Here is an 18162-nt window from a genome sequence, read left to right as displayed (position 1 = left end):
CAGCTGCCCTGGTGCTCTCCACGGTGATAAGGATGAAGAGGCTGCAGAGGCAGGGTTCTCCAAACTGGGGGTGGGCCTTGTTAAGAAGGTATAGGCCACAGCTAGGGAAGTCAAGAACCTCTGCTAATTCATGATTAAAATCTGTGTTTTTCAATACAAAATGATTTTGAGAAAAAACTGTTGATACAGGATTACAAGAAGCACTACCATGTCAGATTTAATGCTTTTCTACTACCCGCAGACCAAGCAGCGGCCATTAGAGGCACGTTCTATTCCAAAAGGCGTGTACCCCAAATTACTTCTACCCACCCCCCTGAAGATGAGGGCCAACTCACTCGGTGCAAGCCGAGGGGCTGCCTGTGCCCACTTGCACTTCGGGTCCCGGCTGTTGATACAGATGTCTTGGGATCTAGTAGGCGCCCTCCTCCCCCGGCAATCTTATTTTAAAGGAATAAAGCCCCGCCCACACACACAAACTGCAGAAATCAGCAGAAGGAAAAGGGCACAGATTTTATTGTTGTACAACAGAACACAAAATTAAACCAGTTTCTTCCAATTATAGCACGTGAAGTTAAAAAATGCGAAATGAGCAGCACAACTGCATGTAATCCTGATTTAGACGCATGGCAGCTGAAGGGGCTGCTTGGCAAGGGAGAAGGAAACAGCTTTGGGTCCAGGATTTCCTTGTTTTGTTCAGGAGTCCCAAACCCTGAATGGTTGGGAAAGGTTGCCTTCTGCTGCTTACTATGTGATTGTCCCATCACATCCACCATACTGAAGCTACGTAAGTGCTGCTAAGAACCAGGCAGCGCCCGGCAAGAGTCTTGCCAGAAGCAACTCTCATCTCCTTTCAGTTCCACGACTGGAAATCCAGAGACTCACCAGGGAATCTCCTCCAGTCAGTCCCACCCTCAATGCTCATGCCAACTCTGTCATACAGAAATGACCTTCCCTACCCCCATACACACAAAACGGCAGCAGAATGGAAACTGAGGAAGGAGCAGGTGCCCAAACCGTTCACAGTGGGGGGCGGGGGTTCTCTGCATAGCCAACAGAGCCCAAGTTCAGTGCAGTGAATGAAGGGAGCCCAGTGTAGCTGATAGTGCAAGTCAAGGCACTCGTTGATGCTCAAGAATGATCTGCTCCCCCCCCCCATGCCAATGGATTCTGAAAAAGCACTGGAGAAAGAAAGGTCAAAAACCCACCTCCCTCCTCAGCTGGTTCTCAGGAAGGAGGCCCAAGATGCTCAGTGTGGCAAAATGCCATTCTAGACAGATGTGCATGCTTCTCATTGGACTGAAGAGGGGCCACCATCCTGCAGAGCGAGTCTGGCCAATTCTGCATTTCTGTACATGGCTTCTTGGGACCCATTTCGGCTGATGGCATCAGGCTGCTAGCAGGACATTGTGAGGGTGATGTCAGCGGTTCAAAGAAAGTGCTCTCCAGCCTTTATACCCCTCTCCCATACACAACACCCTTTAGCGGCCTGCAAACGCAACAGAGGCTTTCGTTCGGCTGCAAACTCTTGCATCCCAGCGCTCCCAAAGAAGCCTCTGTGCATAGAGGAGCCATGCAGCCCACGTGTTTTGAGTTGCTATTGCAACAAGGAGGCGCTGGCCACCCTTGCGGAGCCCCCCTGCCCCATTCTGAACAATCCAACTATTTTATTTCAAAAAGGGAACACATATTCAATACTGCACCTCCAAAAAAGAAAGAGACGGTACCCCAGCCTGGTCTTAGGGTGTTCCTAGAAGGCCCTCATCTCCAGAGCAACAGGGGAGCCTATCGCTTTGCTCTCCCCTCTCCTCCAGGCCCAAGGAATGGAACTCCCGCTCAGCTTCGGCATCCCCCTCCCCAGCAAGGTGCCAATAAACTCAAAACCAACGTCAGTGCAAAAGCAGGGACAGACCACAACGGAAATGCAGCAGAACAGTTCAAGGAAGAATCTCTGCAGCAACCTCTCCCACCTTGGTGTGTTGGACTGCAACTCCCAGCACCCGCAGCCCTGCTGGCCAGGAATTGTGGGAGTTGGAGCCCAACACATCAGGAGAGCATCAGGTTGGGCAGGCTGCCCTACAGCCTCCTTCAGGTGGCAACACGGACAAAGTAGCTGTTCCAGGGGCTTTAAGACTTCACTATAACCCGACCTATAAAATGTCAATACACGTATGGATTAAATCCTGGAAGCCTTCAGGATTAGAAAAACTTTTGGGACCTCAAGATTCTGGATCTATATGGCTCTCAAGGAACCTCTTCATTTGCCAAAAGATGGTGAAATAGCTTGATATCCATCTCTTTCCATAGAGGAAGCAATTGTCCGAGTGGCATTGCTAACCACACCAAATTCCTGCCACCATACAGGAATCCTGGGGAATTCCAAGACAATACTTAGAAAGGTGAATTGGTACATCTACTCTGAATCAGGCGGCTCCCCCTCCAAATTTTCAGCAGCCACCCCGACTGCTTCACTTCCAGGGCAAGAACTCAAAGCCAGCAAGAACGAATCAGCCCCTCTCCCTCCTCCTCCGATGCAAGCTCAGCATCCAACCTCCAAAGTCACCTCTCGGCGGCAGACAGCAGAGACGTCTCCAAAATCACCACGCATCATTCCGCTGGGGAGGGACACTGTCCAAAGGCCGCCTGCCACTGTCTGCGCAGGCTGGAGGGCCCCTTCCTGGCACCCCTCCCATCACCGGAACAATTTGAGGAGACATGGGGGCCAGGACTGTGGAGATAGAGTTGGAGCACACGTACCCTGCTTTGAATCTGGGCTCACAGGGCATCGTTCGCCACAGCTCGGGATGGTGGTCATCTTGATTGTGGGCAAGAGAGAAGGGGGAAGTCGCAGCTTCAGAAATGCTGAGTGGCTTTGGCGTGGCTTCCCCTAGCTCCTAGAACAAGAGGGGAATGTCCACCCCTTGCTCCTCAGCGCAGCCAGCGCTGCGATGGGCTGACTGCTTGCATCCAAACATCCCCCCTCCCCGAAGATCCAGACAGAATCGGAGTGCCGCAGGGGCCTTCAGCGGGCTCTGCTCAGCGTGCAAGGCCTCCCCGCCGACGCGCCACAGGCGGAACCCTCCGGAGGTGACATGATTGCAACGAGCGATACAAGCCAGCTGCTCTACACTTTAAACCTGATTGGACAAAGGGAGCTTCCTGGGGCAAAAGTGGAAAGCAGTCCTCAAAGAAAAGTTGATTGTTTTTAAAAAAGAGTCTGTCGAGATTTACATGCCTCTACTAGCACTCCCAGCTGGAGTGTAAAAGGAGGCCCCCAACGTGCCTCATTCTTAGCACTTAGTTGGTGCTGGCAGACCAAGAATGGCCAATGCCAGAGAACTGGGCACAGAAGGGAAAGCTCTGCGCCAGCAGCTGCTGGTCTTTGGCTCCCCTTGGGCCTGGCTGGCGGCTTTGACTGTCCTGGCTTCTCTTGTCTCCATTCAGAGAAAGAAAAGGTGCAGCATTTGGGTTTTCACCACCAGATAGGTCAGCCAGTGCAGGATTGCTGGGCACTCAAAACACGCGTGCTTTTATTTGTAAATCCACTTGATTCAGGAACTCCCCCCGCCCCGACTTGAAGAAGAGCTTTCTGCTGAATTGCTGTCAGAATCAATGCATCCCATTCGTCTGTGGGGCTGCAGGGGAAACCCAGTGCTCCGCCCACCCCTGTGGGAAGCAAGCCCCTGAAGGCCCTTCGCCAAGTCAAGGCTGGAAAATGGAGGTGGAAGGGTTAGTGGCCACGATAAACATCGATCTTGCTCGTCTTCTCCAGCATGGCAATGATGTGGGCCTCAAAATCAGCATCGTGCACTCCGGTTTTCCGGAACTCCCCTGCATAGCGATTGTTCTCCCAGTAATGGTGCCAGTTGCCACGGCTGTCCGCCCCAAAGCCAAAGACATTCACCTGCAGCCAGTGAAAGAGAAGGGGAGGGGCAGTCATCAGAGACCCCATGGCCGTCGTAGAGGCTTCATCCTGGATCCCCCATTGAAATGAAGCCCATGTCTGTGTAACTCAGGGTGAGCAACACGTGGCCCCTGCTGCCACCCTCCATGGCTCCCCACTGCCCCACAAAAATAGTTTTTAAAAATGGGGGGGGGGATGCCGAATTCGTGACTTGTTTCTTGTATATAGACCAAAAGTCTCTCAAGCACAGTGGATTGCAAACTCAGACATCTCTCTAGCTATTTCAAAACTGACCTCGTCACAAACGTGTAAAGCGAAGAACAGCACCAGCATTCCTGTGGATGGGTAGCGCCCATGATGCTCCGTCCATCGGTCATGGATGTATTTGAAGAAAGCTGGATTGTAGATTTGAACCTGAAGGAGATAAATCAAGGGAGATCTCGTAAGATGCAGGTGGGCAACGTTCATACACCCAAGGGCCACAGGCTGCAGCAGCTGTGGCCAGAGTGAGTGGTGCATAGGCCCAGACTCACCAGCTCCCCCCCCCCTCACACACACACACACACAGACTCAAAGGGCCGCTTCACATGTCAGGATAAGCCACACTGAAAACAAGCTGTGGTAGGGCGGTTGGTCACTGGCCGGGCAGCACGCCAGGGGCCTTTGCGGCACATCTCCTCAGTGCTCCTGCTCTAAGCCCCCTCCTTGCCTTGCAAAGCACCTGCCTGGACATATAGATGCCATCTCTTTGGAGTGGAGGTGAAGCAGCTTGCTCACTGCTTGGGGCAGGGAGGACGGACGACAGAGGGTCTTCTTGTTTTCTTTCTGTAACACTTTAAAAAGCCTCCTTGGCTGCTTCTCGCAGCATGATCCTCTTCCTAGCACAGTGGTGCCTGTATGCGTGATGGACTTACCAATCAATCACTCCCAATTCGGGATCATGATGATTCAGGAGGGGGAGATTTAAGCTTTCTTCCCTCCTGTTTTGCATGCTGAAATTCCCCACTGCCATGGTGGGGAATGGCTAAAAAAAGAGAAAAATTGAGACTTGGTTTCTTTTTTTACCCCACCCCCACGGAGTGGGAATTTTGGCATGAAAACAGGAGGGGAGAAAGCTTAAATCCCCCCCCCCGCAGCCAATTGCCATGGTCTCGAATGGGGGGTGTGCGCTTACTCAGAGGTAAGTCAGTCACACATACACACTGTGCTAACTCCACTCCCAAGGGAATAAAGCCAGTTGCTGTTAAATGAAGCACTGAGCTGGAGGAGGAGGGGCGGAGGCCACTGTGAGGAGCGGCCGGGTTGTTCGCTGCTTTTGCCAGGCAGCTCTGTAGTCCTTTTCATCAAAATGGGCACAAGCCCCTCTGCTGGGTTCGGACATCACAACAAGCCATCTGGAGAACAAGCCACCTGGAACAACTCAACAACATGCCATGGGTTCTCAGGGTGGCTTGTGCGTGGTTAACAAACCACAGTGAGGAAACTGCACCAGGTTCCAACGTCATGACAAGCCAGCGTGAAAAAAACAAGGCTGACAATCCACCGTGGGTTGGCGTGTTGTGCAAACCAGGTCAAACGTACTTACAGGGTGGGCTTGCATGCAACGAGAAGCCACTGTGGGGGAATTTCCATGCGGGGATTCTCATCATGGTGGCAGCCACCATTTTGAGTATTTGAGCTGTGGCGGGGCACACTGCAGCATATCATTACATGAGAACCTGGCTTCTCAAGCACCCCAACAACGCACACCCACAACCCTAAAATAGTCCAGGGGTTCTGGGTGGCTTCTCGAGCTCCACAACAACCCACCCTCACCAGGTTCACCATGGCTTGAATATTCAAAATGGTGGCTGGTGCCACATGGAAAAACCCCAAGGGGAAATCCCCTTACGGTGGCTACTCATTATGTGTGAATCAGGTCATAGCCTCCCCCCCCAGTGAGTTCACATGTCACACTAAGCCACCCTGAGAATAAGCCATGGTAGGTGGGTGGCTAATCCGTTCCCACCAACAGACAATCATCTGCTTGGCGGCTTGCCGTAGCTTGTTTCTCCCTCAGAGCCTCTCAGTTCTCCTGACTGATGCTGGCATGTATTCCAGGGCCTTTTGTGACAGAAATCCATGTTCCCTATATCAGCACCCCTTCTGCAATTGGTAAACTGGCTCATGAGTTTCTGAGCCCTTATGAACATAGTAATGTGTTCGCAACTGTTTGGGGTGGGGGGGATTGCGCTCTTGCGCAAGGCCATCTTCTGATATTTAGCCCAGCACACATCCTGTCGATGTCCTTGTCAATTTCAGGCACCACTTTGGAGCTTCCCTTGCTAGTGAACACCTTAAAAAAAGGCTGCTTCGTGTTCTACAGAAGTCATAACACCCCTAAAGTTCCTTCCCTCCTGCAGCTGCTAGCTGCTTTTGGTTCCTCCCACTCCACTTCATGCTTGTCACTAAACATACACAAATTTCAAGGCAGAGCAGGGACTGAGTGGTTAGAGATATGCAAATTTCAAGGCAGACAAGTGGGGGAGATTGCTAAAATATACAACTTTCATGGCACAGCAGTAAAACAGTGGAGGAAATTGTGCAAATTTCAAGGCAGACCAGTTAAACTGGAGGGGAAAATTATGCAAAGTTCCTAGCAGTGGACATTCACTCCTGCACACTTGCACAGGACTGATTTTTTTTTTTATGAAATGGCAAAATGTGCTCAGGTTACTCTTCAAGATTTCTATGGGGGAAAAAATTTAAAATCCATCCTGAGGTGGAGGACACCAAGATGGGATGAGGGAGAATGGCGGCAGCACTAGTGAGCTGGTGAGGAGCAGCAAGGGGTTTTTGTCAGTCTTGCCGAGTAGCTCTCTAGCTGTTCTCAAGGAACCACGATAAAATTGCCCTGCTGGGTTTGGACATCACAACAAGCCATGCTAAACAACCCTACTACAAGCCATGGGTTCTCAGGGAGGCTTGCTTGTGAAAAACAACCCATGACAGAAAATGCTTCCTCTTAATTTGGTCCTATTTAGCTTGTCAGTGCTTCATACTGATTTCAGAATCTAGACCAATTGGGTTCAAACTCTCTGGTGGGTAACCAAACCAGGTCCTAAATAGAGAAACATCACCACAGACTCAGAATTTAGTTGAAAAGCATTAAACCCTTTATTTAAGAAAATTACGGAATTGAATAACCAGCACGGTGATTTGGTTACATGAGCATCTCTGTGATTACATTATCAGCACTGAAGTAAAATGTAACATGTATTTGAGATTAACTACAAGGCCTGCAATTGCCCAAACTGGGACTACAAAAGTAGCGAGAAAAGTAGCTCATAGAACCCCAGCATAGCAGGTGAAATGATATGACTTTTCCACAACGCTCTCCTTTACTGTTCTTGCATTTCTAAAGCTAACTAACACATGCTACATAACTTCCACTTGATTTCCTCCTGCACACTACTTACAGTTGAAAAGATAACCTAAAGCATTACTAAGTTTCTTTAGGCATGTAAAGAGGTTACATCTGGCACCTAAATAGTTAAGTACAGAAACTAAAGCGAGAAAATGAAGATTCTTAACCACAGCTGAAGGGGTGAATTCTATATGCCAGCGCTAAAAGTGAATTCAATCCTAAACTTAATCCTTAAACATAAACGCTAAACGTCATTCTTAAATTTAAATATTAAGATCACCCTTGAAGCCCCCCGCCCCAGGTGGTAGGATTGGGAAACCTGCATGTAAGTGGGTGATTTTTAACCCTTTTCCCACCACCCCGCAGGGTGGGAGAAAGAAGGGTTAAAATTACCCACTTACCTGCAGGTTTCCCATTCGTGACACGGTGGGTGGGGGGCCCTTTGGGGATTCCCCCTCCCCCAGCATCCCCGCCTTCCCATAAAAAAAATGTTTGTCCACAGGTTGGGAAGAAGATCTTTCTTGCAGCTTGAGTGTCAGGGGCTGCAGAAAAAAAGCACGTCCCCCTCCCGAAAATCAGATGGGCGGGAATCCCACCCCCACCATGGTTCCTGTTGCGCCAAGGGGCCCTGCTGAGGGGTGCGATTCCCCCCCCCATCCAATTTTCAGGACGGGGCACTTTGTTTTTTTTATTTTCACAGCCCCGTTTGTGTGCAAAATGGGGTCAGAAAAGTAAAAAAAGGGCTCTGACCATGATCGGAGCCATGAAGGGGGGGATCAGCGGGGGCAGGTGACAGCCCCTCCACTCTGCTGTTTGGTCCCCACTGGAGGGGCTGTCACCGGCACAGGGAAAAGGGCACAGGCAGCAGCTTGGCCCTGATTGTGAATGGTGACTGTGGCCCACTGGGCAAGAGCAGCAGGGGCTTCTCTCACTGCCCAATGCCCTTTCCCCACGATGCATTGGCATGCCTGGTTCATACGACACGCCAGCCTATCATGGGTAAAACAACCCCTACTGCAGACCGTAGGTTCTCAGGATACGTGGGTTGGGGAAAACAGCCCATCCTGATAAGAATGGTTCCCGTTCACATGACATGCTAACCAATGATAGTTTGTTCTGGAAAACAAACCATATTCTGGTTGGCTTCTCATGAAAACCCAGTCAGTGACTGGGTTCGCATAACATGACAACCCACCATGGGCAGGCAGTCATGGTGGGGTTCTGTGTTGTCCAAATTCAGTGCGTTTTCCACAGGGTGGCTTATTTTTTACAAACAAGCCACCCTGAGAACCAATGGCTTGTTCTACGGTTGTTCATACACATGGTGAGTTGTCGTGTTGTCTGAACCTGGGAGACCGTTTTCATCATGCGTTGCCAGGATCAGCTAGAGAGCTGCTTGGCAAGAACAGCAAAACCTCCTACCGCTCGTCACAATCTCACCAGGGCTGCTGCCTCCAGCCTCCCTGGTCAGTGACTGGCCCTCCACCAATGCCCAAATGGCACACTGGAGGGCCTGTCACCTTTTCACCACCTTAAAGAAAAATCCAGCGCTTCGGGAGCACGCAAATGTATTTGTAATCTTTTTAATTATTATTATTATTATTATTATTATTAATTTCCCCCTTCTTTTGCAAGTGCGTAAGAGCTCAGATTGGTCTGTTTGAGATGTGCAGTTTTCCTTGTCAATTTCCTTGCATGTTTCAGCTGACAAAGGGAGCGCTGAAGTGGAGGAGGTGACATGCAAGCAAGCTGGCAAGGCAAGGCTGCACATTTGTGCATAGTTGTCAAGGTCCAGGGGGAAAATACCACTTAGCGAAAGGAGGAACCCATTTGTGCAATTGAGAAGCACCAAAAAAGGGGGGGGAGTGAGAGAAGCAGGTGTACCAAAAGGTGGGTGGGGACAATATCTCTTGTTTGGCAATGAAATCCTCTCGCTATTAAGTCTTGAGCTGACACTTGTCAGTGTCCTCCTCCCATTCTACACTTATTTATTTTTATTTATTTATTAAATTTATTAATCACCCATCTGACTGGTCACCCAGCCACTCTGGGCGATGTACAACCCACCATAAAACAATTTAAAACAATAAAATTTTACCATAATTTTTTTTTTTTAAATACCCTAACCCACCCCAAATGCCTGCCTGAACAACCACGTTTTTAATGCACGACGGAAGCTCATTAAAGAGGGGGCATGACGGAATTCCCTAGGGAGGGAGTTCCACAGAGTGGGGGCCACCACAGAGAAGGCCCTCTCCCTCGTCCCCACCAGTCTAGCTGTCCTGGCTGATGGAACAGAGAGAAGGCCATCCGAGGCTGATCTTGTTAAGCGGCCTGTCTGGTGTTGCTGGAGGCGCTCCTTAAGATAGGCTGGGCCGGAACCATATAGGGTTTTAAAGGTCAAAACCAACACCTTGAATTTGGCCCGGAAAACAACTGGTAACCAGTGCAACTCCTTCAGCACTGGAGTGATGTGATCTCGCCGGCGGCTGCCTTTAATCAGGCGAGCCGCCGCGTTCTGTACCAGCTGCAGTTTCCGAACTGTCTTCAAGGGTAACCCCACGTAGAGCGCATTACAGTAGTCTAAACGAGAGGAGACCAGGGCATGTACTACCGATGGGAGCAGATGGTCGGGAAGGAAGGGGCGCAGCCGCCGTATCAGATGGAGTTGATACAGCGCTGTCCGGCTCACAGCTGACACCTGAGCCTCCATGGACAGCTGGGAGTCCAAAATGACCCCCAGGCTGCGGACCTGGTCTTTCAAGGGTAGCTGTACCCCATTCAACACCAGGTCAACATCCCCCAGCCTCCTCTTGTCTCCCACCAAAAGTACCTCGGTCTTGTCAGGGTTGAGCTTCAGCTTATTCCTCCCCATCCAGCCACTCACCGTCTCCAGACATTTGGACAGGGATTCTACGGCCAACCTTGGTGAAGATTTGAATGAGAGGTAGAGCTGCGTGTCATCCGCATATTGATGACACTGCACCCCAAACCTCCTGATGATAGCCCCCAGTGGCTTCACATAGATGTTAAATAGCATCGGGGAGAGGATGGAACCCTGTGGCACCCCACAAGTAAGTGGCCACGGGTCCGAAACCTCCTCTCCCAGTGCTACCCTCTGGTACCTGCCGGAGAGGAAGGACCGGAACCACCGCAATACAGTGTTTCCAATGCCCAACCCCTCCAGGCGGTCCAGGAGGATACTGTGGTCAACGGTATCAAAAGCCGCTGAGAGGTCAAGGAGAACAAGGAAGGAGCATTCACCCCTATCCAGAGCCCTCCTCATATCATCCACCAAGGCGACCAAGGCCGTTTCTGTCCCATGCCCATGCCTGAAGCCCGACTGAAATGGGTCTAGATAATCAGTTTCTTCCAAGTGTGCCTTCAACTGCACCGCCACCACCTGCTCAATCACCTTGCCCAAAAATGGCAGATTTGAGACTGGGCGAAAGTTGTTCAGAACTTGAGGATCCAAGGAGGGCTTCTTTAAGAGCGGTCTTATCACTGCCTCCTTGAGGGCTGATGGCATCACTCCCTCCTCAAGGGAGGCGTTCACCACCGCCTTGATCCCCTCACCCAGTCTCTCTCTGCAGCCCATAATGAGCCAAGATGGGCAAGGATCACGTAAGCAGGTGGTCGGCCGTACAGATGAAAGCACCTTGTCCACTTCATTCGACAGGTCTCCAGCACGTCCAGAAAGGGGAGATACTGGTGTCCCCCCACTTCCATGGCTCCTTTTCAGAGCAGTTACTGCAGTCGCACACATTTCCCCTCCGTTTACTACTCCGTTTAACTTTGCACAGATATTCTTGACAGTTTTTTAAAAAACCTTAGAGGAGCAAATGAGGTGCCTGCACCAGCAGTAACTGCATCTGCCCCCCACCCCATGGGGCCCCACTGACTCCATCCCATGTAGTTGCCCCCTAAGTTTTTTTTCAAAACTGTCAGGGAGATTTGCGCAAGTCCACCGAAGCACACTAACCATAGTGCACCAACTGCAGCGGTAACTGCCCTGGAATGTTTCTCTTCCACTCTCTTTCGTCGCCTCCGTTCCCTAGGACAGGTTTAAAAACCTTCCCTCAGCCACAACTCTGACCTGGCGGTTTTCCACAGAGAGGCTCCCACACCCCTGCACTACACGTGCCCTTCCCAAGGCTCTTGCGGCTGGCGGGAGTATCAGCCTCCTCCAGCCTGCTCCCCTCTGGGAAGGCAGTCAGCGTCGGGCTCTCGCCCTAACTGTCTTCCAAAGCCTGAGCAGGTTCTACATCAGCCTCCTCCAAATTGGAATCTTCCTGGAAGGCCACAGGAGAGGGAGAGGCTAGGGTACTGGTGGGCCACTGAGGAGACCACCTGCGTCATAACAGGAAACGCTGGTGAGTAATCCAGTCTTCTGTTAACAAGGGAAGTTCTGAGCCCACAACCCCTGGAGAACAATGACTACAGATAACCTAAAAATAGGTTTAAACAGCAGATTCTACAGTAGTGGAAAAAAGATTCCACAACTAAAGACCAATAAACATCATCAAAATAATAAAACAACAAAATGCACACACAGAATTAAAACTGAATGAAAGGCAAAAGAGCAGCAGATCAAAAGCAGAAGAATAATAATTACAGAAAACAGCAACACCAGGGAACAGTGTCACTAGCCATCAGAATTTAATGAACTGTTGCCAAAGGCAATCTAAACATTAAACGTTTAAAAATTCTTAGAGAGGCAGCAGGGAGGGGACCGTGTGTATCTTCCTTGGAAGATCATTCCAGAGCATTGGGGCTGCGACCAAAAGAGCCCATCTTCCCTTACGAGGGAGATTCTGAGCTCACGTGGCCAAGAGAACAATGGCTACAGAGAATGTGGCTGCAGGACAAAAAGCTGGGCCACAAACACACACGCGCAGCCTCTTTCCCACATGCATATCCCTCTTTCCCCATCTCAGTTCTCTGAGAAATGAGAATAATGAGCCTGCTGTTGCAGGGCAGCTTGTGAAGGAAAAGCCCGGAAAAGCAGTACAGCACTTTGGAAACTGATGTTGAACTTTTATCACTTTTAACTCTTGTGGTTCCTGGTGTATATTTCCCAGGTTTTTAAAATTTTTAGCTTGAACAGGTTTTAACTGCTGCTTTTAATTGCTGCTTTTAATTGCTGGTTTTTAATTTTCTTATTGATTTATTGTACTGATTTAGTGTTTTCTGTATTTTGTTTGTAAGCCACCTTGGGAACCACTTTGGCTGCAAGGCCAGCACAGAAATGTTCCAAACAAAGTCATCTTAAAGTACCAGGGGGATCAGAGCCAGTGGGTGATAGATCATAGGCGTGTCCGCAGGCCCGGCCCTTCCCTGGCCACTCAGGTATCAGTGCATGCCACCGACGGTCTGAATGACCCTGCTCTGCCATGGAAGCTCCACAGCAGCCCCCTCACGCACCATGGAAGCCCTCTTTGGAGCCAAGCACGACAAGCCCCCTCTCCAGCTACCCGCCCCCAAAGGCTAACTCGTGCTCTCGTTCGCCAAGGACAACTCTTCGCATGGCCACACACACTGTACACACAATGGCTGAGCTTGGCCTGAGCAAAACAGGGGTCCCCCCCATCCAGCTTTCCCACTCCAAGTGAAGTCAGCAGGTGGGCCACTAAGATCCATGCCTCCCAGCTCTGATTAGCCAAAACCCCTCTTGCCTCTGAACAGGACAGGCCTACTGGAGTACTGCAATGCAGCCTTCCTGCTCGCAGCCTTTTGCAAGCCACACGCTAGCAGAGCTCACTTATAAGCAGAGCGAACACAACCAGATTGCCAATAACTGGCATTTACAGAACATTCAGTCTCGGGGGCAGCTGACATGATCCAGAGAAATCACCCATCTGGATTTAAACCACCACTGAGCATTATATTCAGAAAGGGGGGGGGTTAATTCGCAAGTCACGCCCATCGAAAGCATTGTGTAGAACACCAATTGTGAACACCAAGGGTTTTGCAAAATGTTCACTATCCACAATATGAATGTTTTCAGCCTTTAAAAAAAGTCACTCCCCCTACTGTATCCTCATACAGGCAGGCTAGCACATCAAAACTGGGAGGACAGGAGAGAGACCTCCTTTTCAAAAATAACCCCCATCCCCCCTCTGGTGCCCCAGTGAGCTGTATAAATAACCTGCCAGTCCTAAGGAGCTTGCAGGCCTGAGTTTGATGTGGAAGTTGTGGGGGTGGGGGAGGAGGGAGTCCAGGAGTAAGACAGGCTTGTGAGGGAGGCAGCCAATGAAGTGTCTTATAGAATCATAGAATAGTAGGGTTGGAAGGGGCCTACAAGGCCATCGAGTCCAACCCCCTGCTCAGTGCAGGAATCCAAGTCAGAGCATCCCTGACAAATGGCTGTCCAGCCTTGTCTTGAAGGCCTCCAGTGTGGGAGAGCCCACCACCTCCCCAGGTAATTGGTTCCATTGTCGTATTGCTCTTACAGTCGGGAAGTTTTTCCTGATGTTCAGCCGGAATCTGGCTTCCTGTAACTTGAGCCCATTATTCCGTGTCCTGCACTCTGGGATGATCAAGAAGAGATCCTGGCCTTCTTCTCTGTGACGACCTTTCAAGTACTTGAAGAGCGCTATCATATCTCCCCTCAGTCTTCTCTTCTCAAGGCTAAACATGCCCAGTTCTTTCAGTCTCTCTTCATAGGGCTTTGTTTCCAGTCCCCTGATCATCTTTGTTGCCCTCCTCTGAACCCTCTCCAATTTGTCTGCATCCTTCTTAAAGTGTGGTGCCCAGAACTGGACACAGTACTCCAGATGAGGCCTAACCAGTGCTGAGTAGAGGGGAACTAGTACTTCCTGGGATTTGGAAGCTCTGCTTCTATTAATGCAGCCCAGAAGAGCATTGGCCTTTTTTGCAGCCACATCACATTGCTGGCTCATATTCAGCTTGTGATTGACAATTCCTAGATCCTACTCACTTGTCATGTTGTTGAGCCACGTATCCCCCATCTTGTAACTGTGTGTTTGGTTTCTTTTTCCTAGGTGCAGAACTTGGCATTTGTCCCTATTAAATGTCATTCTGTGGTTTTCTGCCCAGCGCTCCAGTCTATCCAGATCACTTTGAATTTTGTTTCTGTCTTCCAAAGTATTAGCTATCCCTCCCAATTTTGTGTCATCTGCAAATTTGATCAGCATTCCCTGTACCTCCTCCTCCAAGTCATTAATAAAAATGTTGAAGAGCCCTGGGCAAAGCACTGGGGCAATAAGAAGTTCAGCAGACAGGTGAGTTTAGCAACAGGGTGAGGAAGCCAGGGCAGTCAACCCTTCCCCCCCTTCCATTAATAAATAACACCGCTTTTCAGGTAAACAAACCCAATAACCCCAACAATATAAAAACAGCGATGAAGGCGGAAAGCCAGCAGGGGTGTGGGGGCTCTCCAGTGTCTTGCGCTGAGCGTCCCATGTATGCCCCCTGCCCCCTGAACAGACGTCACGGGAACGTGCTCAGTGAAACGAGCTCCTCGCCTCAGGGAAGGAGTCTGGCCCCTTGCCACCAAGGCTGTTGACCTGGAGAAGCTGAGGGAGGCAATGAGAACTTCAGGGATATGACAGCGGCATCCCAATCCCTAGGTAACAGCTCCTCTGCTGTCACAGAGATCGAGGTCTTAGGAAAAGAGGCTGTTCCTTTGAGGAAGAGAGAGATCATCCCCTAAAAGGGGCCCATTCATTGGGGGGTGAACAGATATTCTCTCACACCGAGGATGTGCTTTGGGGGGTGGGGGGAGCAGCAGCAGGGCTCACAGTAGTTGGAAGATTTGATCATCAGAGACATGGCATTTGTGATGGCGTGGTGCCCGCGTAGCCAATTGCCGGCCTGGTGCAAAGGTGCTCGTATCACACATCAGCCACAGAGGCGGGTAGACAGTGCCGGGGTGGAGTCAGCAGTTGTGGTGCAGGTTGGCACCAATGATGTCGGGGAATGCAGTCATGAGTTCCAGAAAGCCAAACTTGGTTTGCTAGGTAGAAGGTGGGAAGCCATGCCCTCCAAGGCAGCTTTCTCTGAAATGCAACCAGTTCCATGAACAGGGCCAGCAGGACAAGCTAGGGTGGTGTAGGACGGAGGGGGTTGGATCTGTTCAGTACTAGGGGACACTCTAGGAGTTATAGCAACAAGGATAAACTAACAGCTGTAGAAGCCAAACCCAAAGGACTCCTGTGATGTTAAAGTCTTTTAAAGATTTTTAAAAGTTGTCTTAATTTTGTGTTATATTTTCCACTTTCACTTGATAAAGAGTCATCAGGAACATATATTGGTGCAGCTGTCTTTTTCTTCTGGCACATTTGGGAGAAGCTGGGGCTGTGAACCAGAACGGAAACAGACTGCTGCTGCTGCTGAACATCAAATAGGTGGCACAGCAACTTTTAAACTGATCCTGGGAGAAAGATATAGGGAAACCTGGTAGAATGAAGAGAATAAGTGGGACAGGGTCAACTCTGGATGCAAACTATATAGGAAGGGCATGGAAAGGTGAACTGGATGTGATGTTGCTCTGTAGGTGAAAGAGGGCTTAGTGTCTTGCACAACAGAAACCCTAAGAGGGGCAGACACCTTTACAGAAGTGCTGGGGGTTATAATATCCCCAAAAGTAATTTAGTACTGTGGACATATTATTGCCTCCAAAATGCTCAGGGTGATCTTGAGATGGAGAATGAAATCCGGGAAGCAACCAAAGGGGCAAGAGTTATAGAAATGGGTGCCTTCGGACTTCCGGTTGGAACCAATGTTGCTCTGGTAGCATCCCATGGGCTCTCTGTGGGAGTTTTCTCAAACAGCTTTTTAAAAGGTTGAAAAACCTTTTCATCTCCCCCCTGGAATTAAAAGGGGGGGCAAGGCAGCAGCTGGATAACATCTTGGAGAAAAGTACTCCCCACGAGATAGCGGGGGGGGGGGGGGCTGGATTCCAGGATTATCTCCCCAGAGCTTTACCAACGCAAAAAGCTGTTCTGAAACTCCTATTTAATGGGAGAAAACAGGGCTGACGTGTTCCATTGTAATATATGCTTAAAGAAATATCAGCAACTACTGAGGGACGATTTAAGAAATATTAACAATATTTGAGAACATCTGAGGACCTGCAAGATCTGTTTGAAGAGAAACATGACTACAGTGAGGAGAAGAAAGGGGCTGCAACACCCCCCCCCATACCTCCTGTGTCAAAAGTTCTGAAAACAGAAGATATAGGGGAATTATTTACTCTGATAAAGACTTTGCAATTTACGGAGCAAGCCAAAAGGTTGGATTTAATCCAAAATTCCATCACCGCCTTGCAAGGAGCTGTGGATCTAATTAATGCATCTTGGCAAAAAATGGAGATGAAATTAACGAGCTAGAAGACCGAGTGGCAGGGAATGAAACTATGACACAAGTTTGTTCTAAAAATGTCTCTGACAGAATTTCTCAATTGGAGGCCTTCATGCGCAGATCCAATGTACGTATTGTTGGGATTAAAAATCTGTCTAATTATGTAAAATTGCCTATTTTTGTGGATACACTTTTGCATGAGATACTCCCTGTCGCACCTGATTATTTACTTGATATTGAGCAGGCATTTTGTGTGCCAAATGCCAAAGGGACTGACTATATGATCATAGTCCAATTTGCAAAAGTCTCCACAAAGAATTACATCCTGCGTTTGGCAAGAGAGAGTGGAAGCCTTTCCTGGAAACAAGATAAAGTTATGTTGTTTCCAGATTACATCAAAGAGGTGGCGAATAAAAGAAGACAATTCATCAAAGCGAAAATATGGCAAAACAAATGAACTTCCAATATTACTTAAGATATCCTGCTACTCTTTGCATTGTGTCTGAAGGTCAGATGAAGACGTTTTTAAATCATGAAACGGTGGTGGCATGGCTGAACATAAAAATGCGTGAGATTTCTGTTACAACCCCATGAACTGGAATCTGTAAACAAGCTCTGTTTATGTTTAGTCTACATGATCCAGGCTAGGTCAGAAGATAAATGATTATACATATATTCGTTTATTCTCTCTCATCTTTCTTTTTTTCCTTGCTTTTCTTTTGTATTTCTTTATTCCAAAATAGATACGATATACTGTACTTAAATATATTGTTTGAGGGTGTAGTGTGCACATGCATTTATATATCTAGTATAAAATATATTACTGATTGTGGAAGGTTTACTTTAAGCTTTATTATTATATAACACTATATTTTTTAATCATCATCATCATTATTTAATGATATTTAATACATGAATGATATTTAATACAGGCAACTGGGAATGAACTGTAGGCCTGTTTCTTTGATATAAGATTGATGATGTGATCTTGAAATGTAAGGTTGTTTATTAAACTGGAATATTGTTAATGTTATAGATAATAGTTTTTAAAATAGAATGGCATCGGAGGCCTGGGGGTATTGGAATTTAAACGTAATCCTTTAAAGGAGGGGGGGAAGGGGAGGGGAAAGAAATTTCTTTTCTTTTTCTTTACTACTTTTCCTCTTTTCCTTTTCGTTATTGTTGTGTCCTCATAAGAATATTGTATTGTTGGGAAATTGTAGTATTGATCAGGTTGTTGGTATTCTTGGTATTGTTTATCTCATTATAAAGATAAAATAAAGAAAAAATATATTAAAAAGAAAGAAAAAGAAATGGGTGCCTTCAATTACCATCACACAGACTGGAAAAAATCATGGTCTGGTCATGACAAAGAGGTAAAATGTCTAGATAATACAAATGACTGTGCCCTAGAACATTTGGTCATGGAAAAGACCAGAAAGGAAGTGACTCAAGTCTTAACCCTAAGTGGCGCTAACACGACCTATTCTGAGATGTAAATGTTGTTGAGCCAATAGGTAACAGTGACTAC

The 18162-nt window shown here is 48.5% G+C and overlaps 1 protein-coding gene across 2 annotated transcripts in view; it reads right to left on the bottom strand.

Annotated features, from left to right (window-relative positions):
- Positions 1 to 488: 488 nt before the first annotated feature.
- ST3GAL2 (ST3 beta-galactoside alpha-2,3-sialyltransferase 2) overlaps positions 489 to 18162 on the bottom strand; it is a 70171-nt gene continuing 52497 nt past the window's right edge. For both annotated transcript variants that reach the window (XM_084812336.1, XM_084812337.1), the window contains exons 6-7: positions 4196 to 4315; positions 489 to 3901 (exon numbers count right to left, since the gene is read on the bottom strand). In XM_084812336.1, the coding sequence (XP_084668462.1) occupies positions 3728 to 3901; positions 4196 to 4315 (294 nt within the window). In that variant the 3' untranslated portion in view covers positions 489 to 3727. The remainder of the gene's footprint in view (positions 3902 to 4195; positions 4316 to 18162) is intronic.

The sequence above is a fragment of the Heloderma suspectum genome, chromosome 8 (assembly GCF_057233095.1).
Source record: "Heloderma suspectum isolate Gila_16-S chromosome 8, 16-S_ref, whole genome shotgun sequence".
In the NCBI taxonomy this organism is placed as follows: Eukaryota; Metazoa; Chordata; class Lepidosauria; order Squamata; family Helodermatidae; genus Heloderma; species Heloderma suspectum.
Note: the sequence above shows the minus strand (reverse complement) of the source record. Positions and strands in the feature narration are given on the sequence as shown.